Below are 23,741 nucleotides of genomic sequence, written 5' to 3' on the forward strand. Positions count from 1 at the left end.
CCAGGCTCACCTCCGCTATGAGGACCAGCCTGTGGGGGTTAATCCAGGCTCACCTCCGCTACGAGGACCAGTCTGTGGGGGTTAATCCAGGCTCACCTCCGCTATGAGGACCAGTCTGTGGGGGTTCATCCAGGTTCACCTCCGCTATGAGGACCAGTCTGTGGGGGTTAATCCAGGCTCACCTCCGCTATGAGGACCAGTCTGTGGGGGTTAATCCAGGCTCACCTCCACTATGAGGACCAGTCTGTGGGGGTTAATCCAGGCTCACCTCCGCTATGAGGACCAGTCTGCGGGAGTTAAGCTGGGCTCACCTTCGCTATGAGGACCAGCCTGCGGGAGTTAAGCTGAGCTCCCCTCCGGTGCTGTTGTGACAGTTGGAAAGCTGACGGATCAGGCCTTGAGCAGTGAGCCCCAGCATGCCCTGGGGTTCACTTTTACATTTAAACCCCTTCCAGAAATTCTTACCATTAGTTTTGAGTCCTTTGCTAAATGAACAGCTGATATTTTTCAGAAAAATCTCACCAGAGGTACCGTTTAATGAACAGTCATCTATCAGCAGTTAAATCTGGCTTTCTGGTACCTTGGAAAAAAAAATAAACACTCAAACGCAGGGTGAGTGCGGCAGATTTTCTCTCTCCTTGATAATCAACCAAATGGCGTTTGAAAATGAACAGCCCCCTGGTGTCTTTGCACTGTTGGCTGAGTGCAGGCTGAGAAGCTCTCCTTGGGCGGGAGGGGGGGGAGGGGGGTGCACGTGTCACTGACAGATAAGCGCGTCTGTGCACTGTGCTGGAAGGTTCAGACTTTCAATGTGCCTTAAAAATAATAATACCATAGAAAAGCGCTATTAGACTAATACAATTAAATACAGCAGGTGATTCACTCATGAAGTCCCCAGTTGAGTTACAGTAGACGGAAGGTGCATAGCATCTTTATTAATGCCCTGAGAAAAATTGTGCTGGGAAAAATCTTGCTGTGATGCAGGGTTTAACTTAATACAGACAAACCTAACACTACATGGTTATAGATTTGTGTGTTTTCTGTGTAACAATTTCTACTTTCTCAGGTCATCATAACTGACTGACTGCGGTTTGTGAGCTATTATTGATACCTGCTCCCTTATATGAGTCATAATTTATCAGAGTGTGTTAACTTTGCGTGCCAAGGCAATTTCATGCACCGATTACTGTCGTAAGAGTAAAACATCTGTATCTCCAACGTTGCTTCCATAGCACTTTCCATATTTTTGGCTGTGAGCTGTGCATTACGCGTTTGTAAAAATTTTGTATAAAGCTGAACACGTCTTCAAGTATGACCACGAATGGCTGATACCGAATGACCAGGATTTGTTTATTTATTACTGTTTCAAGGAACTCACCACCGTGACATGTGCAGTCAATGGGAATAAGTGGCACTCATAAGGGTGGGAAGGATGCCGTTTTTGTGTGGTTCAGTCCCTGTTAAAGGACGACGCTCAGATCTGAGACAGGCACTGCTGGAGAGCTCTGTAACCCTGACCACCCCCCCCCCCACCCCCACCCCTACACCCTTCCCCCCACAAACATGCCCTCTTCCTCCCCATCAGCAGGCCTTTCTTATCTGGAAACAAGCCTGGGCTGAAATCAGCTTCCATTCAGCCGTGGTGATTGAGCCTCACTTTTCCCTTCTCAAGTTCTCCCGCTTCGCTCACTTGTTTTTTTTGTTTTGCGATGCGGAAGACGGAAAAAGAGGGGCAGTTAACCTATGGGAATCAAGAGTGAGAGAGCGTGGGGCGGTGGGGGGGGGGAGGAATACAAGAGACAAATGGACGTGATGGGGGTAGGCAGATGGAAATGGAAGAAAAGGAAAGAAAGAGACGGGGGAGGTAAGAAATGAAGAGAGCAGGAGAGAAAGATGGAGGGGGACACGCGCAAAAACTGAAGCAGAGGAAGAGAGAGGAAGGGAGAGGGAGGAGGGAGGAAATGGAGGAAATGGAACTGGAGGGTATGACAGATGGGGAGGGAGGAAGACGTGGGGAGAGAAAGCATGAAAGGAGACAGGGACTCCGGCGGAGGGGAGGCCGGCGGCGGGGGCGGGGGCTAGCGTGTGCCGGGGCTAGCGTGCGCTGGGGCTAGCGTGCGGAGCCCTCCGGTTGAGAAATTAAAGATGAGAGGGGAGCCAGAGAGCGAAACGTCGCCGAGTCTGGGAGGGAGGCGGGGAGGTAAGGAGCTCGTGCGAAAGCGCGTCGAGATTAAAAAAGGAGCACTTCCCTTACAACAGAGCCTCTCTGGACGCTTTTGAATAATTGAATCTCGCGTAGCGTGGCTGCCAGGCGCTGGTGATTTATTCATGCGTATTGCAGGAAGTTGTAATCTTTTCCACAGCTCGGCCCGCTTTCCACTGTGGCGCGGATGAAGGGTGACAGAATCGGGCTTGCCATGAAGGCTCCATTAGGTCTTAATATTGTGCGCCCGGGTGAAACAGGCTTTTAATTTTAATGTCCAGAAAGACACCAGATACTCTCACATGCAACCCCCCCCACCACCACCCCACCCCACCCTATTATATTTTGATATTCTGCCATGTTGTGGCGTTGCAGCTTTTTAATTCCTTGTCAGATTCTGCATCCGTGGTAGCTCAGCATAGCCGCAACTGATATCCCCTATGTAGTAATGCGGTGTAATTCAATATAATCTGTGAACTAACATAACTGTGTTGTCAATGGAGGATTTGTAGCCATGATGATAACAACGCAGTTTTCTGGCAGCGAAAGTGTGGTGAAGCAGATCCGGGTGCCAGCGCTCCTCCAACATGTCCGCCCGTGAACCCCTATCTGATTTGTGAGCCTCAGAAAATTCACCCACCCAAAGAAATTGGGCGAGTGCTTCTGCCCCGTCTGTACAGTGGACAAATTGGCCTTTTTTTTTGCGTGTGTGAGCATGTGTAAGGAGTGCTCTTGTCGTGATTTTGTGCAAGTGAATACTTTGGCTCGGGCTTATCTGGCATGGGGGGCTTCAGTCGGCTCAGAGAGCTCAGAGGGAAGTAGAGGGAATTGTGGGTATTTTTTGTGTGTGTGTGGAAATGGGAAGAGTGAGGGTCCTTTCAGAACTCAATTTTCTCTCCGTGCTTTCCACAGAACGAGGGCCTGCTTTCATTCTGCAAGCCAGGTGCTCCTCCGTTCCTTCTTTCTATTTATCTCTGTGTCTCATAACCAGAAGGCCTAAACAACATTTTCTGTGAAATAATTTATGATAATTGTTTAAATCCAATTTCAACACTACTTTGAAGTTCAGACGTTTTAGAATTTAATGCATAATTAAACAAACAAAAAAAAAAAGAAGAAAACAATAGGAAATGGTCCCCAACCTACCAATCACCTGGCAGCAGGTGTGACACAGTTCTGACACAGGTTTGGGGATCTCTCATTGAAAACACATCACAATAACTGGTGCTACTCTCTAACATTACTTTCATGTTTGCATAAGTAAGACTGTCCAAGTAAATTGTCATTAGTAATTGTACTAGTTGTCGATTAGTAGATGAATTTGACAGCCACAGGTGTCGCATACATAACCTTCTGTACTGCTGCCAGGTGTAAAGACTCATTATGTCCAAACCTAAAAACAGAACATAAAAGCGTTGTATGAAGAGCTAAGATCATTCATCAAATCATGTTCGTTTCGAGAGGTGTCGGATGAAAAGTCTCAGTTGAATGAAAAATGGTGATGAGGTGAGGCTTTAGTTAAAGTGGATTTCATGCAGTATTCATCATGCGTATATCTACTCTAAACAACGGCCATAAAGCCTGTCATAAGAAAACAAACACTGTGACCACATTATAACAACTGACACGAGTTTATAAAGCACGTAATCATAAGCATTATGACCCTAGCGGCAAACCGTATTTCACATATATAAATATATGAGTTACAAGCTGATTGTAATATTGATACTCAAAATTCCTGGTATTTGGAGAACTATTTTAAAGCAAGGAAGGAAGATTTATGTAGGTTATTAAGGTGTTTATACTTTTTTTATTAAACAATCATTGAACAAAATAGCTTGGATTGCATGCTGTGGTGGTGAAGAACAGAGTGGTACCTGCATATGGAAATTGTATCACAATTATGTTCTTTTCGCACTGCAGTTTCAAACTGCAGTTTCTCTGGCCTCAGTTAAACAAATCTCCTTATTCAAATCCAACCAGTCAAACATTGATAATTGATAGTTCATCTATTCATGTTGATCTTCCCTTAACCATTAATAAATAAGCTGGAAGCCAGTATTTTACAGTAGGATAACTATTTTCATATGTATCTGTTATATTTAGATGTTTTGTATACATTTTCATGTATTAACATCGTAATGTGAATGTATGAACTATCTCAGCCAGTTGTCAGGTTGAAGGTGGGCGAACAGAACAGGTTGTGTTGCTATGACAGATTTCTACATGGTTTGGCGTGTCTATTATTATTACAACAGTACTGTATTTTTCCCCATTTTCCCGTCAAATGCAGCATAGCTGCGTTGCCATGAATGACAATTCCTTATGTGATGTATGATTGAAACTTAAATGATATATGATCAGACATGCGCACTCACTCATGTTCATAGCCAATCATCCTCTCCCATGCTCGATCCCTAAGCCAAGGCAGTGCTCTTTGTTGCACTGGACGCTCAGGCAGTAGGGTGGGTGTTCTAAGGGTCTCTGCACTGTATTTATTGTTTATGAACAGTGAACCCCTGGAGTCTGATTAGTGCTTGCTCCTGGAACGCTGAATCTGAAACCTTTATCCATCGTTGGCTCTTCCACACAGGAGCCACACTGGACTCTTGTTTTGGTTAGAAAATCGACAGAGCACCAGGGTCCCGCAATTACTCATTCTGTGTTAAGCACACAATTGAAAAAAGCCGGTGCATATTTGTTTTGTTTTGTTTCTGCTTTGGCCGAGCGATACATTTCAAACTGTCAGAATCGCGTGAGCCGCGAATGATTTCCTGCGTTCAGCAGTTGTTGGGGCCTCCGGACGGTTCCTGTGCATCTGCCGTGGGAGGAAGCTCGGCGTTGTTGGCAGAATTGCGTGTTCTTTGCTCACAGGCCCCTCTCACTGCTCAGAAACACTGGTTATAGGCAAAACCATGCTGCATATGCTATTAACTCTTTGAAGAGTAGGTTTTTTTAGAATGTTTTTTTTTCCTTCAAAATTCTAAGTCAGCGTTTTAGAACTTTGTTGACTTCAGTTACCAGTAGTGACTGTTATGTCAGCATGAGAATGTTCAGTTAAGAACGTTCTAGTCACGTATTTGTGATCTCACACATTAAAGGGTTAATATTCTGTCCTTGTATTTATTGAAATGTTTCTTCCTGCCCATAAACTCTCACCTCATCCTGCTATTTTTCAGGAGCAATCGAAAACCATTTCAGATTGTGTGCATGATTAATGTCAAGGAATGGGGCAGCACTCTGGATGGATGAACTACACGTTTGAAGCAAAACACCGCTGATCCCCATTGCAATGTTTCCGACATAAAATACAAATTATATTTGGTGAAACAGTTTGTACATATTTGTGTATTGTTATTGACCGCTCTGCAAACTCGAAAAAGCTTATCCCTGACACTGAATCAATCTGTTTTGTCTGCGGGCTCTGCCCAGTGCCACAGGGGAAGCACCCAAGGTTCCTTCAATCCCGAGCTTTTTTTTAATGGGTTCACGGCTGTGGAGGAAGTAATCAGAGAGAGGCTGTTAAAATCTTGAAACGGCGCGAGCCGTGCTGGACTCTGATGGGCGCCGGTCTCATTTATCACCAGATGTTTGTCTGCTTTTTTTTCCCCCTCCTTTTGGCTGCGGCAGGATTTCGACCACGGGGTATCGGGGGGGGGAATCTGAATGCCAAAACAATTAAATAGCACACTTTTCATTTGAAAGCCATTTTCGGTGCGGGTGAGAAGTGCGGTGAGAAAAAAAAAACATGGCCCCGGGCGGCCTGTGTAATCACATCGCAGTGAGAGGCGCGAGTCCTGTCGCTCCCTCATCCGCCAACGTAACGTCGTCTGGCTTAGAACAGAAGCTGCGTCTGGTTTAAGACTAATCTCAAAAAACTTTTACATTTAAACCCTGAGGATTCATATGGTGCACTTATGTTGCACTGTTTTTTTTTTTTTTTGTCATTTCCCTGATGGCACAAAGCAGGCGTAGTGTTGAATGGATAAGACAGTTATGATATCACCTTATTAGAAGAAAATGGAGTCACAGTCACAGAGTATGACACAAACCAGTCGGGTTTCAGTATTTATGGCACAAAGTGAAAACGATGTGACCGTGATAACTGTGGCTACCTTTTCTCCTTAAGTTCTCAGCTTAATTTGGTGCGCAAACCTATTCTGGAGGCATCAGGCGGCATGATCGTTTCCATGGTGTCCCCTTTAGATCCACCTCTCCAGCTTTGTCGCTAGACTCCAGCGTGACGCGTGGACTTTCTTTGTGCAATTTTTTATTTATCGCGCGTTATGCTCAGAATTAATTTCCTGGGCGGTAATATGGCTGAAGCATCTTTATACAGGCCTCGTTTCCGTGCTCTGCCTGTGCTGTTTCCCCTGGCCCGCTGTCTTTTATCTTCTCTATTGGTGAAGCTCCTTTGAGAACAGATGCTATAATAAAAGCACTCTCTCATATTCTCCCTGCTGTCCACCAACACCTCACCCCCTCCCCCCCCCCACCACCACCACCACCCCTAGGCTATCTTTATCTCTGTTGTCACAATCCGTGTGTACTCTGAATTCACATGTGTCATTTCTGACCCTTGTTTGATTTAGCGTCACCTTCCAAACGTAAGACCAGCGGGGGTTTGATTGATTGTAACCCGTTCAGGTGGTTTTGTTTGTGAGCTGAGCAGTGCAACTTTCCGTGTTCAGTGTTTGGATAATTAAGACTCCTGTGGCAGGTACACTAGTGGAGGAGCCCTCGAGAGCTGCTCGGGTCTTATATAGCAGCAGAGTTAAGCAGCAGGGGAAACGGTCACACCTGCTTGCACGACGCTGTCTTTAACCTCGCTGTTGTTGTTGCCTGGTAACCCCCCCCCGCCACCCTCGCCAACCCCCTCCGGCGTCTCATGGGTGTGGTCACGGCCAACTTTGCCAGAATCGCGTTTGCGAAAAGCAGCACCGGCCGGGTCGAGTCGGGTCTTGAGCCGGGGGCCGGGGGCCGGGGGCCAGGGGCCGGGGGCAGGGTCTGACGACGGGGCCGAGAGCTCCTCGCTAGCCCTTAGGGCAAATCTCGAAATCGGGATGCAGCTTGATTTCCGTTGGCCCGTGGCCCGGCCCGTGAGCTTTCTGCTGGTTGCCTTTCATCAAAGGCGGGGAGATTCTCTCAGTACTAGCCGCCCGGTCCCTAGAGCTGTTCCAGGCACGGGGTGTCTGAGGTGAATGCTGCCCTCCTGGTGATCAGAGCCCTGCTTTTGTGCACCAGAGCACATAGACCAGGCCTATTTTCAGGCACGGTTATAACCAAATGTTTGCCTGCTTTTCGTCCCTTTTGACAGCGAAAGGATTTCTAGCACAGTGTGTCTAGAAAATCTGAACGGCTAAACAATTCAAGAGTGCACCTTTAATCGAAAGTCTTTTATCTTTTTGAGATGAGGTGAGAGTGTGGTGTGCAAAGACACAGCCCCGGATTGGAGACACAGAGACACAAAGACAGAGTGGCTGTTTGCTGAATGTTTTTATTTGAAATCGCGTGACTTCTTCAGTCATGCAGAGAGTGTCGCCGAGCACAGTAGTTTGTATGCACCTTAAGAAATTGCACTCAAAGCAAACGAAAGAAGAGAAAACACCCCGAAATCTGTCGCACCGGCACCAGCTTCACCAGTTTAATCCCTAAAGCCCTCCTGATAAACACAGAAACTACATTACTGTGTGAATCCACTGCAGGGCACACATATAAATGGCTTTGAATGAAGTGGGGAAATACAGGAGATTTATTCATCGTCACCCTAAGGACTCGAATGCATTGCCAGTGAATAGTGTCAGATTTGGGCTATGAGCACTTGGATGCTCTTATAGTGAATAATGTCAGGTTTGCTTTCCTCGCACGCAAAATGCGCACTACTGTGAGCGGAACAGCCACTGTGCCACACGTTCTGAGCTCTGGTGAAATTTGCATAGCTCCTCCCCTCTCTGCCCTAATTAAGCAGGGAGGTCAGGGAGCCCCTATCATCCATAGAAGGAAATGGCGGCTAACGTTCCTACTCCCCCCTCCCGTGTTCTGTCTCCCGTGTCTACCCGACAGGCTGCCGCGGGGTGCTGTGTGGTTTCGGGGCGGTGTGCGAGAAGACCCCGGCAGACCCCTCCAAGGGCGAGTGCGTGTGCAAGAAGACGGCGTGCCCGTCGGTGGTGGCGCCCGTGTGCGGCTCCGACTCCTCCACCTACTCCAACGAGTGCGAGCTGGAGAAGGCGCAGTGCAGCACGCAGCGGCGCCTGAAGGTGGTGCGCAAGGGGCCCTGCGGTGAGTACCAACAAACAAACCCCGCCCCCTTCCTCTCCAGTCTTATACCCCCCCTCCCCAGGCTTATACCCCCTCTCATCTTATACCCTCCCCACTTACCCCCCCCCAGTTATCCCCCCCCCAGTCTTATACCCCCTCTCCAGTCTTATACCCCTCACATTTTTACCCCCTCCCCAGTCTTATACCCCCCTCCCCAGGTCTTATACCCCCTTCCCCAATGTATACCCCTCCCCAGTCTTATACCCCCCTCCCCGTCAACCCCCCTTCCCCGTGTTATACCCCCTCCCCAGTCTGCTAGCAGTGCCACCGCTCGCCTGACAGTTGTGGCAGCCCTGCGTGAGTACCATAAAACCCCCCTTCCTCCAGTGTTATACCCCCTCCCCAGGCTTATACCCCCCTCCTCAATCTTATATCCCTCCCCCCCCCCCCCAGCTTATACCCCCTTCCCCAGTGTTATACCCTCACCCCAGTCTTATACCCCCCTCCCCAGGCTTATACCCCCCTTTCCCAGTGTTATACCCCCTCCCCAGTCTTATACCCCACCCCCTTCCCCGGTCTTATACCCCCTCCCAGCTCTGAAGCACGCTCCACTGTCAGACAAGAGGAGGGCAGTGTGTGGCATAGCTGACTGCAGGTTCAAATCCAGGTTGTGAAAACACTGTTGTGTTCTGTGAACAAAGCTCTTTGTCTTCATATCATATCATAGTACCTAGGATATCATATCTTATATCCTAGATACTATGTTCATCAGCAGAATGATGAATGAGATCAGGCACAGCACGAGCCTTCAGTGGGTGTGGCCTCAGCGTTAGTAGCTGTAGTTGTGGTATATAGTGCTCAAAGCTCCTCCTGTCTGAGACAGACACTGCAAATCTCCAGGCTTAGTTTCAAGCTGTACGTGGCCATCTGATTTTCTAAAAGCGTGTCTGATGACAAGTGCTGAAAAAGGACGATTAAAAAAGTCAGTCAGTCAGACAGACACATTACATTACGTTTTTTTGGCAGACGCTTTTATCCGAAGCGACAGTAAGTACAGTAAGTGCATACCGAAGGTCATTGGAACAGGTCCGATAAGGCAGAGCGGAGCGATCGAGCTGGCGTGTGGGATTGAGTCATGTCCTGTGAGTAGGCGGGGGCCGTCCTGTAGGCTGCAGTGTAGGCGAGGGTCAGGACTCTGAGCCTGATTCTGGTACGTCTCTGAAACAACAGAACTGACCCAGCCATGTATTCCCGGTGTCAAATTCCATTACATTTTAAAGCTTCCTGCTGGTTATGCTTTTATTAGGCAAAATCAGTAATTTATTTATCAGAACCATTTATATTTTGCTTTCAAGTTGTATAACAAATATTACAAAATGCAATAATAATAATAATAACAATAATAATAATGTGTGTGTAGTAATCATTAAATGCGCTTTGCGACACACTCCTATCAGGGTCACTGCGCAGTTGGGAACAGTGTGAAATTAAGAAACAACAAATTGCATGCAAAGTACACAATTTTTAAAAATCAAGGCTTGGTTTGGTGTATTTAAGCTGGGGCACTTGATTGCTATGGCCTGTAATTATGAGTGCAGGTGGATCCTGGTGTACCAGGCTGTCAAAGAGACTGTAATTACCATTGGTGGAGATGGTGGGGGGGGCGCGTTTTGAAATCAGGTGGAACATGCAGCCCCTACTTGCCTAGAAGCACAGAGTGTAGTGCCAGTGCCTCCTTTTAGTGATCTCTGCATACCTGTTGCCATGAGTTTGGGTGACAACAGGGCCAAGCCCAAACCGTTCTGGAACATTTTTGCATAATTACACTCCGAGTTGGAGAATTATGGATCGCATTTATCTTTGTTAGCTGTTCAGACGTCGCTAAGAACAGATAGCCAGATAGTGGCCCCTTCCGGCTGTTCGCAGGTACCACTCTGAGGGTTTCAAAAGAGGGGGGCGGGGGGAGCAGAGGTGGCACTTTCACGAGTGCTTCAGCTGAGCGGCCTGGTTGAGAAAAATTCAGCCCGTTTTAATCAGAGCAGAGGAGGGCACTCTGCTGGATAATGTGTGAGTTTGGAGCAGGGGAGCCCAAAGCTGCCCAGAGGGGGCTTCAGAACTCATTTCTCGGCCTGGCCCTGCAGGATCGGCAGAGAGCAGTGTGGAGCAGCGGGGTGTCGCCGTGGTTGCAGCGGCAGGGGCTGCACTGCTCAGCAGGAAGTGATGCGGACAGCAGTCAGGATTGATCACGCGGGCCCGCCCGGCGCTCTGAGACGCCTTGGCGACCCAATCACAGGAAAGCATCGATCCCTCGCTGATTTATTTACCTGTTGGCGGCACACCTCGCCCAGTTGAAACCCTTTTCCTTGTGACATCTCTGGGCTGCAGTAAGCTGCAACTTTTGAAATTTTCTTTTTTGTAACTTTCAATCTTGCTTTGCTAGAGGATGATTAAAGCAAAGTAATTTACTGTAGCTGCTGCGTTATGAAGGGACTGCATTCTGTTCTGTTTGTGTTTTTACTTCCCCTTTAATTGCTGGCCACTGGTTGAACTGTGAGGGAAAAAAAACTTCCAGTTCATTGCTATAAAGCTCTGAAACTTCAGGAAGAAGCTCAAATAGGAACTATCCTACTGATTCCATTTCATGGAAGATACCCCCCCTACCCACCCCATCCCCCCATCCCCCCATCCCCCCCAAAAAAAGAAAAATAAATTAATATATAAGAGAGTGGTTAAAAGAAAACTCCCCATTGGCCCCATCATTTCTTGACTGTTGTGGAGTCCTTTCTTCCCCATGCCTGTAGTGGGTGGAGGCAGGTGTCAGTTTCCCCACACAGCCCTGTTCTGCGCTGAGGCAGGACTCTGATTACCGAAGGAGATTATTCCATTCCCCGTGTTTGTTCAGTCTCCCTGGGGGCGTGAGGGGTGGCAGTTGAGCCAGAGCCAACAGGTTGCTAATACTTCGCATGTCAACCGGGTCCAGCTCCACGGCTGTTTGCATATAAAGCACCGCAGCAAGCTCCAGTCCTGGAGCGTTTGAAGCCTGAGGCTGTTCTCTGTAAAATAGAGGGGTTTTCACACTTGTCACTTGGCACTTAGTTATAAGTAACTGGAATGTGAAGTATTTTTAAGGCTTTCTTGAAAAGTTCAGTGGGTATTTTCAAGCAACCTCAAGTAAAAGTGTTTGGTCTGAAGTACTGAGCACATACCAGGTCAGAGGCTGATTCATGCTTTTTACATCCAGTCAGATCAGATCGGGAAGCTGGATTCCTCCAAGTGCAATCCCAGTACCCTTTAAAGACCATTTAAGGTCACGTGCGATTCTTTACTCTGGACTTGGTCAGGCTCATCAGTCATTGGTAGATGGAATTTTAAACTGAATAGTTTCTCTTCCTTGAGTGATTCTCCCCTCCGATCTGTTTCCCCTTGGGGCCTCCCGAAGTCTGTGGTGACAGAAGTGTGATTACCCGGTCCCTGCATGAACATTCTCTTCCTGGACAGACAGCTTTGTGTGACTTGGAGCCCCAGAAAACTTTACACCGAAAGCAGCAAGTTTTTCCTTCCAATATTGATTTGATTGGATGCAGTGATGGTGTTGCCATGGTGAGATGTTATTCATTGTCTGGGCTTTTTGCTGCCAGATTGTAGTTCAGCCATAGAACAGCGGACCTGTTTTGTGCATCTTCCTCCTCCTCCTCCTCCTCTTCCTCCTCCTCAGACAGACACATTTTGTTTTCTTTTGTTTTTCAGTGTTTTGCCTTCCCCCCCTTCTCTTCCTCTCATTCTTCGTTTGATTTGCTGCTTCTCCTCCCTCTAATTCTCTTTCTTTTTTTACGTGTTTCTTTCTCTTCCTCGACAGTACGGCTCTACGCAATCCCTCCCTGTCCTTCCCCCCACACCTCTAATTAACTCGGACGGCTGCTCCTGCAGAATTCATTTTCCCGTCCGAGCGCTATCGCGCGATGTCTTCATTCTCTCACGAGCGCGGGCGGCGGCGGCGGCGGCGGCGGCGGCGAGGGCCAGAGGTGTCCATAAATAAATAAACCGTCGATCCGCGGCGCTCGCCGCGCGCGATTCGCCGGTGTTTGTTATTCACCTGGCGGCTCCGCGTTCCTACACCTGAAAATATCCCTCCCCCAACCCCCCGTCCCCACCCCCGTCCCCGTCCCCACCCCCACCCCTACGCCCGCTGTCTGCGAAGGGGGCTCTCACCTCCAAACGATAATGGAGTTTCTGAATGCGATCCCCCGCACCCCCCCCGCCCCCCCCCCTCCCCTCCCCGTCGGGGGGTGCGGTGCTTGTTAAACAGATCCCGTCTCTCCCGCTTCATCCAGAGCTCCCGTGTACCTGCCAGCTCCCCGTGAGAGATGTCACAGATTAGAACGCGGCCTTGCGCTGTTTTAAAAAAAAAGCCTACAACCCCACCCCACCCCCCCACATCCGTCTTACTATACTTCTTTTGACTTATGCGTTCATGTATTTTATTGCCTTTGAATAATGCATACTCCCCTTTTCTCACGCATTTTGGGCACAACATGCAAAAACAAAATAGTAAATACGGGGAGTACAAGCTGGGAACAATGGTCCATTTTCATATTCTGGATAAGCAGAGGCATCAACGTTAGTTTATTTGTGTGTGTGTGTGTGTGTGTGTGCTTGAGCACATAGAGAGTCTAGTGACGGTGATGGTGTTTATTGTTTACTGGATTTGTGTGCGTTTGCATGTTTTTAATTTCCACGTAGCAACTCTCTCTCGTTTGCTCTCCGCCCCCTCGCTGCACTGCCTCCGTCTCCCTCTCCATCTGTTTCTCCCTTTTCATTTTCTCTTTTTTTCCCCTCATTTTCTGTCTGTCACTCCATCGAGCTCCCCTTGGTACACACGTGGCTCACTCCTGGTTCCGAGCATTTATTGTCCTTAAGCTTCAAAAATGAACTTCAAAAGATTCGTAAACTGAACCAAGATGGCGCCTTCCCTCTTTCTCTCTGTCCACAGTCCATTTCTCTCTTATTGTCTCCCCTTCTCTCTCATACAGTTTCTCTCTCTCTCTCTTTCTCCGAGCCTCTCGAGCTTCCTTTCTTTTCTTTTCCTCTTTTTTTGCTTCAATGAAGAGAGAGCATTCTTCCAGCATCGTTCTGCCTCCTGTCTGGACCGGGTTAGAGCACAGTGCCAGTTTTCCCAGAATTCCTCAGGTGGAAGTTTGTTAGGTGGGTTGGGGGGGGGGGCAGATATATTTGTCAGCGAACAGTGTGCAAATCACTCTGACGCTCCCCAGAGGCACCGTACTGTACCAGTCTGAATATGAGCGTGATGATGAAGGGGGGAGTTGAGGCTGACAGGAGATGGTTCCTGTGAATGTGCCCTTTGTGTTGACCCTGACCATCTCCAACTTTAAGCAATAACAGAAATAATGGGGAGAGAGACAGCCAGAGATGCTTATCTTCCATATTTATACGTGATATTTGTAAGCCATTATATATGGGGCCCTTCCCGGGGATATGGTCTTGTTTTCTTTTCAAGCTTATGAAATTATTTGTTAGGTCATTTATTGTCTCTCTTTATTGCTTTCTGCCCCTCCGTCTCTCAAAGTGCTTTTGGAATGAAGTGGCTTATCAAAACGTACCGAAATATTCAGTCCACTGCTCCACTGAAGACGGTGTAGTATAGTGAGAATGTGTCTGCTTACGTGTAAATGTGTGCATATAAACGTCTGAAAATGCGTGCATATGTTCATGCGTGTGTGTGTGCACGTGTGTGTGTGTTTGTACATGTGTGTGCATATGTTTGTGCATGCGTATGTGTGTGTGTTCGTGAGGGTGTGTGTGTGTGCATGCGTATGTGTGTGCGTTCGTGAGGGTGTGTGTGTGTGCGTATGTGTGTGTGTGTGAATGAAAAGAGAGTCAGTAATGCCAATGGAGGACTGACCTTATCAATCTAACTTATACACAACGATGATATGGATCTGGCTTTGGACTTCAGATCCAGAGGGCCTGACGGTTTACTCTCCGTCCTGTGAATCGCTGACTAATCGACACGCCGGATAAACCCGCTGCCAAGATCGCTGCTCTGTTGCTCTGACGCTCAAAGATCGCCATCGAGCTTACTCTCCGCTTTCCTTACACCGTCGAGCTTACTCTCCGCTTTCCTTACACCATCGAGCTTACTCTCCGCTTTCCTTACACCATCGAGCTTACTCTCCGCTCCTACACCTCGAGCTTACTCTCCGCTTTCCTTACACCATCGAGCTTACTCTCCGCTTTCCTTACACCATCGAGCTTACTCCGCTTTCCTACACCGTCGAGCTTACTCTCGCTTCTTACACCATCGAGCTTACTCTCCGCTTTCCTTACACCATCGAGCTTACTCTCCGCTTCCTTACACATCGAGCTTACTCTCCGCTTTCCTTACACTCGAGCTTACCTCGTTTCCTTACACCATCGAGCTTACTCTCCGCTTTCCTTACACCATCGAGCTTACTCTCCGCTTTCCTTACACCATCGAGCTTACTCTCCGCTTTCCTTACACCATCGAGCTTACTCTCCGCTTTCCTTACACCATCGAGCTTACTCTCCGCTTTCCTTACACCGTCGAGCTTACTCTCCGCTTTCCTTACACCATCGAGCTTACTCTCCGCTTTCCTTACACCATCGAGCTTACTCTCCGCTTTCCTTACACCATCGAGCTTACTCTCCGCTTTCCTTACACCATCGAGCTTACTCTCCGCTTTCCTTACACCATCGAGCTTACTCTCCGCTTTCCTTACACCATCGAGCTTACTCTCCACTTTCCCGGGCTGCTGAGTCTCTTACGTCTCCCAGCACACCTGCGCTGACATCGCCCTGACGTTTCAGACGAAAGCAAAACGGCTCTCCGTCGAGGCTCCTGTGTGAGCAGCAGCCCGCTTCCTCTGGGCTTGATTTATGCATTATTTATTTGCCTGGATTGGGGCCTTTATCAAGGGCAACGCACAGTCTGCTCTTTCTATTATTCATCTGCAGCTTGATATTTCGCTGAGGCCATTCTGGCTAAACACCTCGCCCGGGGGAGCGCCCGGAGGTGGCACTCACGACCTTCTGGCTCATTTGTTCTCCCTCCCTTTCTGTTCTGCGACGCTGCCGCTGCCGTTTATTTTCTGGTTGGTGTCTTTGAGACTCCTCTCGGTTAAACGGCTCCAGTTTAACGAGTCTAGATAAGTTTTTTTTTGTTTATATTGTTTGTTGTGCGATTTGCTTACTTTATGCCGAGTTACTCTTTATGTTGTGTGCGTGCACTGTCGGAACTAAATTGTTCACTGCGGGAAGCACCTTGTGGCCCGCTCTGTTTTCTTGGGGCGAGCCCATAACAGCACCTCCAATAGTACACTTTTCTATATTGTGCAGAAATTAATTTCTTTTTGCCCTGAAGAATAAAATATTTATATATATTCTTTTTTTATATTGTAACTGCAAACGAGCTGCAATGTGCATTTGCCTGCATTTAAGCAGTGCTCGTTGAACTATTTACCATTTATTCCTTCAGCTAAATATTATGTGAATGGATTATGGATTCAGATCTTTGGTTTGGCTTGGATGTGTTCCGTCTGGGTCCGTTGACTTATTTGCCGCGCGTTTTTGGTCATTTTTCAGATACCTGTGTCTGCCTCGTTTGTTATCTGATGCTTCCTGAGTGTCTCATTCTTACTGTTGATGTATCTGCGTGTCCCTTTCCCGGGTAGAGCGTGTGTCTCCACAGCACGGGAGTCAAACTCCAGTTCTGGGGGGGGCGCAGTGTTGGGTGCTTTTTCGGCACGTTCTCGGCACAGGTTTTCCCGTTTTGGGTTTGGGAACACGCGCACCTTGTTCTCAAGGCCTTGATTGGCGGCCGATTGAAAGGAAAACACTAAAACCCGCGAACACCGCGCAGCGCCCGTGGGATTCATTTTGAGTCCCCCGCTCTGTTCAAGCCACGTGTGGTATTAGTAGAACCTCCTCCTCCCTAATTTATGCACTAAAGTCATTCTCTAATTTTCCCTTTTTAATGGCAATATTGGATACAAAAAAATTGCTAATATTTTTCTTGCATCCTGGGCCAAATGGATGAGCTTGGGAAAAGCGTTGTGCAAATAAAATATATTATTAACAGCAGTAGTATCGGTACATTTAAAAGTATATTTTTGGTAGCTCTTTGTTTTTAAAGCCTGCGAGATCACTTGCGCAAAAGCTCTGGCGTTAGTCTCAGAGCTGTCTTTTCAATATAGTCTCCAACATTTCTTCCTGCTCTCTAAACTCTTGCAAAGATTATCCCCTCTGGAGCCAGTTTACTCAACCTTCCTCAGTTCCTTTTAGCATTTATAGGCTTTCATTTAAAACCTTATAAGATTCTGCTATGGTCAAAGTGGTACCATCCTACTACGGTTAGATTTTTTCTGTGCATTATTTAAATTATCCTGCCTACAACAGGGGTGGGGGTATTGGGGGAGGTGGCCTTGAGTTGTGAAACTAACTTGTTGGGAAACATTGCGCTGCACAGTGTGCACGTTTGCGCTGTGCACGTTGTTGCGTGCGTTTGTTAGCGAAAAGGATTTTAGACTGCGTTCTTTCTGTCCGCTGTCAGAAGCCTGTCGCCTTGTTCATTCAGTTGACAAGATAATTTCACCGAGCACATTATGATTGGTCTTTGTCAGATTAATCACTGCCTAATCACAGTTAATTACCTCGTTATGTTTTCAGCTAAAGTGATAATAGAGGCACGTAGTAGATTTCAGTCCGTCTCCATAGCAGCCAGATCTCAATTTATTGTACAGTAACCTGTTCAGTCTTTTTATTATACAGCAACCAGATCACTATTTATTATACAGCAACCAGATCACTATTTATTATACAGCAACCAGATCACTATTTATTATACAGCAACCAGATCACTATTTATTGTACAGCAACCAGATCACTGTTTATTATACAGCAAACAGATCACTGTTTATTATACAGCAACCAGATCACTGTTTATTATACAGCAAAGCGATCGCTATTTATTATACAGCAAAGAGATCGCTGTTTATTGTACAGCAACCAGATCACTGTTTATTAAACAGCAAAGAGATCGCTATTTATTATACAGCAAAGAGATCGCTATTTATTACACAGCAAATGGATCATTGTTTATTATACAGCAACCAGATCACTGTTTATTATACAGCAAACAGATAACTGTTTATTATACAGCAACGAGATCATTATTTATTATACAGTAGCCTGTTCAGTCTTTATTATGAATTATCTTGTTCAGTCTTTATTATTTAAAGAAGAGAAGATGAGATGAGATTAGATTCTTTCATGAACCCCATGGGGTAATTAGTCTCCTGAATTTAACCCGTCCAACCTACTGCTAGGAGCAGTTTTATTATAGAGTGATCACTATTCATAGTAGCCTGTTCACTGTTATACAATAGGCTGTTCAGTCTTTTATTATACCACAGCCTGATCACTCTTTATTATACAGCCGTCTGATCATTCTTTGTAATACATAGGGAGTGAGTGGGAAGTGGTCTCTTGAAAACTATATCAAGGACTGAATAAAGGGCGACTGCGTTCTGACAGCCGCACAGCCTTCTGGGAGCCTGGTCTTGTGAAAAGGAGACGAGAGCAGCACCCAGTGTGGCTCTGACCTGCCCACCGCACCTGCCCCATGCAGTGAATTTTGGCTTGGCACACAGGTGGAGGCATCTCTTTAGTTACTTGGTTATGGAGCCTGCACCTCCCTGTTCCTTCCTCATTATCCTGCCCCACCCCCTCCTCATTATCCCACCCTCCTCATTATTCAGCCCCACCCCCTCATCAAAGACTTGCATGTTAGGTGCGCTCCTGCAGGTGCCCTTGACCAAGGCACTGGCCTCAGAACTGGAGTTGGTCCCCAGGCGCTGCACTGTGGCTCCTAGGTAACTAAGGATGGGTCAAATTCCAGAGGACAAATTACCCCACGGGGTTCAATAAAGTACATCTTAAAATCTTAAGTCTCTTAATCGTCATCCCACCCGCCTCATATTCAGCCCACCCCCTCATCATTATCCCACCCACCTCATCATTCAGCCCCACCCCCTCATCATTATCCCACCCACCTCATCATTCAGCCCCACCCTCTCATCATTATCCCAGCCGTCTCATCATTCAGCCACACCCCCTTCTTTAACTTTCTACCTACCTCAAATGTTCGCCCGCCCTCTCCTCGTTACGCCTCTCCACCAGCCGTCGCGGCCGGGCCCGCCATCCGGGCCGCCAGAATCGAGCGCCAATAAATGTAGTTGAAGACAGAGGTGGTTTTTTGTTTGGTGGGAGTAAGCTGGGAGAGGAGCTCTCTCTTGTCTCCCTCCCCCGCATTCTCTCCATCTCTTTTTTTTCTTTTCACACCATCTTACCATTATTTTTTTTGGGAAGAGGATGCCTGAATCCGCCCCCGCCTCTTCCCCCCCCACCCCATTGCACAGCTCTCCGTGCCGCTTGCTTCCTCCTTACGCAGCTTTTCTACCTGGCTGAGCTCCACTCGTTTGGCTCTGAGGAGGGTCCTCGAAAGCGGGGAGCCTCCTTCATCTAAAGAAAACGAGCGTAAGTGAATAAAGTGGAAAATTAGCCGGGCCCCTTGGAGTCGGGGCGCTGGGTGTGCGCGGAGCGGGTCGCACTCTGACTGGCGCCCGGCTTGCCTCTCGGCCCACGGTTCGAGAGAAGGCCCGCGTGAGAAAGAGGGGCGGCCCGGCCTCTTAGCATTCCGATCGAAGCCCCGTGTCGAGCTCACCCCCGGTCACCTCTCCGCGGCGGCGGTGGAGGCGGCGGCGGCGGCGGTGGAGGCGGCCTCACACCGCGATTTAATGGGTTGGAGGAGCTCAAGGCTAATGCTGTTTACTGTTGGAGTGCAAACAGACGGGCCTCCCGGGGGGCACTCTGTGCCGGTTGGGCTGAGAAAGAGGCAGAGACTCAACCCCCCCTTCCCCCCACCCCCGCGCCCCCAACCCCCCACACACCCCCCCCACCTAGCACCATCACCGACGCCGCCCCCACATCAGCCGCCTCTGGGGACTTCCTGCCCTTGGACCTGCTCCCGCTGTTTACTGAGCGGATTGGGTGAGCTGCCTCCAGCCCTGCAGCTCACCATTTCAGCAGCGAGAGCCGCGCAGTCTTCTCCGGAAAATTCACATCCGCCTCGCGTGTTTAAAGCCTGAGTGGCTTAAAGTCACAAAAACGATAATAAACGAGAAAATAACGGCTCTGATCTCACTGAGTCCCCGCGGGACGGCCAGGCGGGGTGTGAATTTAGTTTTTTGTTTCGTTGTTTTTTTGTTTTAATTGTGTGCGTGGAATCGTCTCATGCGGATCTCCATCCCACCCACTCGTTTATCAGAGTTAAAGCAACTGGCAGGTCTGAGGGCTGAGCAGCTTGTCAGAGACGAACGCTTGCGCAGACGGCAGATGGATGTTGCTGTCGGGCACCGGAGCTCGGTGGGTGGAAAGGCCTGACCGGGTCACCTGGGTCTCGGTGGGAAAAAAAAAGTGCAGCTGCGCGGCGAGAAACTTGCGAACGTGTTGTTTTTAAAACTTGTGAGGGAATGTGGCTCGTAGACCTTTTGGTAAACTCAGACAAACTCTCAGATGCATTTCTATATGCACAATATGAATTAATGAATGAATGAATGAATTGTATATATATGTATGTATATAGAGAGAGAGACAGACAGAGAAATCATTAATATTAAATGTAAATTAAATAATTAGCTAGTATTTCCCTCCACACACACACAGAGAAATGTGCTTCAGCTTCTGTTGTATTAAGCTACATGCAGAAGGGATACAGCTGACCCCGGAGCTGAACCCCAGGTGACTGATTGGAGCTTTCTCCTGTGTCTCCGCAGCCCTGAAGGACCCCTGCAGCGAGGTGACCTGCAGCTACGGCAGCACCTGCGCGCAGTCGTCCGACGGCCTCTCGGCCAAGTGCATGTGCCCGCTGAGCTGCGGCGCGCCCGGGGACCAGCCCGTGTGCGGCAGCGACGGCAGGGACTACCCCAGCGAGTGCGAGCTCCACAAGCAGGCCTGCGCCGAGCAGAAGAACATCCGCAAGCAGCACCAGGGACCCTGCGGTGAGCCCCCCTCTCCCTCTCCTCTCTCTCTATCCTTCTTCCTCCCTCTCCTCCTCTCATCCTCTCTCTCCTCTCCTCTCTCCTCTCTCTCTCATCTCTCTCCTCCTCTCCTCCTCCTCTCTCTCCTCTCTCTCTCTCTCTTCTCTCCCTCTCTCCTCTCTCTCCTCTCCTCCTCTCTCATCTCTCTCTCTCTGTCTCTCTCTATCTCCCTCCCTCTCCTCCTCTCTCTCCATTCTCCTCACTCTCTCATTCTCTCACTCTCGTCCCTCTCTCTCCCCTCTTCCTCTCCTCTCTCTCCTCTCCTCTCTCTCTCTCTCTCCTCTCTCCTCCTCTCTCTCTCTCCTCTCCTCATCCCTCTCTCCTCGTCTCTCTTCTCCTCCTCTCCTCTCTCTCTCCATCTCCCCCTCCATTCTCCTCTCTCTCTCTTTCCATTCTCCTCTCTCTCCCCCTCCCTCCCTCCATCTCTCTCTCCCTCTCCTCCTCTCTTTCTCTCTCTATATGTCTTTTTTATCTCTTTCTCTCTCTCTGGTCTCCTATCTCTCCCTCCCTCTTTCTTTCTCTCTCTCTGTCTTTCTCTCTCCCTCCTTTCTTCTCTCTTCATCCCTCTCCCTCCATTCATCTCTCTCTCTCTCCCTTCATTCTTCTCTCTCCGGTTGCTACCAAACATCAGTTCAGTACAATGCGGGAGACAGGAATTACATAAGCACATTGTGTATGTAAACTGTACACTTTGTACTTTCATTCTTGGAAGTAGAAAAAAAAAACCTCTTCCCCTCTCTTTTCACTCTTTTCAGTCTGTTCATCTCCTCCCTTTGTTTTCCACAACCTTCTTCCTCTCTCTCTCTCTCTCTCTCTCTCTCTCTCTCCCTCTTGTCCTGATTGCATCCTTCTGTTTTCTTGTGTGATAATGCGAGCGCACCCTGCAATTAGAATTGTCTAATTTCTCACAATCGCTCTCCGTTAAGTTCCGCCAATTTGCGCGCGGGCGTTGGGAGAGCGGTAATCTCTCTGGAAACGGATGTGATGCGGAAACGCAGCTCCGTGGCTGATTGGGGCATGCAGGGCCCGTTGCAGAAAGCTGTGCCAGACGCTCAGAAACGAGGACCCTCGAGAACATGGCGGAGAACGCCCGTACCTTTAGGAGCACCACCGGCCGGCTTCTTTGGTCGCGCGCACCCTTCCAAGGAGGAGACGGTACCAGAATTTCATGGCTGGCTCGGGAACTGCACCATCTGTATTATATGGCCTCAATGTTTGTGTCTACGGGGAGACAAAGTATTTCAGCTCCAAACCTGTTCCTTCCTCTTCGTATTCATCTAAATGCCAAGCCAGTCATTTGAAATCACTGCTTAAAGTTAACTCCAAACCATCTTTGGTGCCAGTCAGTGCAGGACTGCGTGCTTATTCTGTCCTAACTTTTCCTGGTTTTTAACCAAGAAAAGCCATTTAAGCACAACTCTCTTTAGAGTGAACGCTGAAGTAATTCTTTATGCATCGTCAAGTGAAATACGTGGCAGACATTTTGTCTCGTATGTGGCAGCCTCTGAACTTAAATTGTAGCCTCTGAGCTTTTTAATAGGCCTTGGAATTAATAGAAAATGCCCCTCCACTTCACTTTCAGAACTGTGGTAATGTTTTAATTGGGAAGCTGGAAAACCTGCAGTTCTAACGCAACTGCCATTTTGACCTGGTGACATCATGTCAGTCCTCTATGGAGACAGCCTGACCTTTGGTGTTATGACACGAATTGAGAAAGGAGGTATCAGTGTTGATAGATATCACTTTGTATGCAGGGAAACCTCATGATTCGGAGTTGTTGCTGGCGTTCAGATTAAGCAGCTGGCTTTGGTCTGTGAATCCACCCCGCTGGCTGAATGACTTGTTCACAAGTGCACAGCGTCCCTGATCAAACCCAGTCCGTTTCCGCCATCCTGCCTTCACCGCAAAAGCGTGGAGGCTAATCTGTATCCTCTTTTATGAGAGTTGTTATCACCCTTGTTTTTAAATCTGCGGATTTGGAAGCAGTTTCTCTCTTACTCTCTGTCGTGCTCTCTCTCTCTCTCTCTCTCTCTCTCTCTCTCCCCCCCCCCCCCTCTCAGACTGCTATTGTCTTTCTGTACCAAGGCACGGATAAATCTTTTGTCTCCTCGTGCACGGAATGGCGTCCTCTTCAATTTCCATAAGCGGCTCTTATGCCTGTCTGTAATTACATCACCGTTGGAGGACTGATCCTTCCCACACCCTGACCCCGGGCACCATCTTCAATTCCCAAAGCTTGCCCAGAGGGCCTCTTCACCTCAGTCCTTTACGCAATTCTCATTTCGCAGTTTTGTTTAATTTAATTGGTTTATCTGTTCAGTCGACATGGAAACCTTTGCAGAGTTCAATAGAAATTCATCAAAATTACTCTCCTATTAATTCTGTCCACATATTGCACCACCTCTGTTAATTGTTGAATAGCTGCCTTTAGGTCTCCATTTCTCACTCTCTCTCTCCCTCTCTCTCTCTCTCTCTCTCTCTCTCTCTCCCCCTCCCCCTCTCTCTCTCTCCCTCTCTCTCTCTCTCTGTCATGCTGTGTGAACAATACAAATATTTAAATTAAAAACGTTACTGAGCATTATTTGAACATGCTGTACCCTTCTTTATCAATAATAAGCTGTCTCTCTCCCACCCCCTCCACCCCGTCTATCTGTCAGACCCTTGTAAGGACACGGAGAACAACCTGAACATCGCGTGTCGGGTGGAGGCCCACAGCCGCCGCGCCCTGACCTTCGACCTCCCGGCGTCCTGCCCGCCGGGCGGCGAGCCGCTCTGCGCCAGCGACGGGCAGACGTACGACGGCGAGTGCCGGATGCAGCGGACCGCCATGCTGAAAGGGGTGGAGCTCCGGCAGATCCACCCGGGCAGGTGCAAGAAGGAAGGTGAGACCCCGGTGGCTCCTCCTCCTCCTCCTGCTCGCAGCAAGCAGGGGGCGGGCCGCTCCGATGTCATCCACACCTGCTGTGATGTCACCAGGGCACGAGAGCTCGCGTTTGAGCTCAGCTTGCAGTATCGCGTTCCACAGCTGAAAGGGGTGCCTGGGGTGGTTTCGGGGGTCAAAAATGAAACTATAAATGAATGTTGACATCTCACTGCTACCTGATATGATGGGTTTTTTTTTGGTTGTCCGTACTCAGGATACAAAG

General features: G+C 48.4%; 1 protein-coding gene across 1 annotated transcript in view; it reads left to right on the forward strand.

Moving 5' to 3' along the window:
* LOC135237168 (agrin-like) overlaps nt 1–23,741 on the forward strand; it is a 125,617-nt gene that overhangs the window by 28,142 nt on the left and 73,734 nt on the right. The window contains exons 3-5 of the mRNA XM_064303988.1: nt 8,267–8,482; nt 20,332–20,556; nt 23,253–23,477. Of these exons, the coding sequence (XP_064160058.1) occupies nt 8,267–8,482; nt 20,332–20,556; nt 23,253–23,477 (666 nt within the window). The remainder of the gene's footprint in view (nt 1–8,266; nt 8,483–20,331; nt 20,557–23,252; nt 23,478–23,741) is intronic.

This window comes from Anguilla rostrata, chromosome 13, assembly GCF_018555375.3.
Source record: "Anguilla rostrata isolate EN2019 chromosome 13, ASM1855537v3, whole genome shotgun sequence".
NCBI classification, from domain to species: domain Eukaryota; kingdom Metazoa; phylum Chordata; class Actinopteri; order Anguilliformes; family Anguillidae; genus Anguilla; species Anguilla rostrata.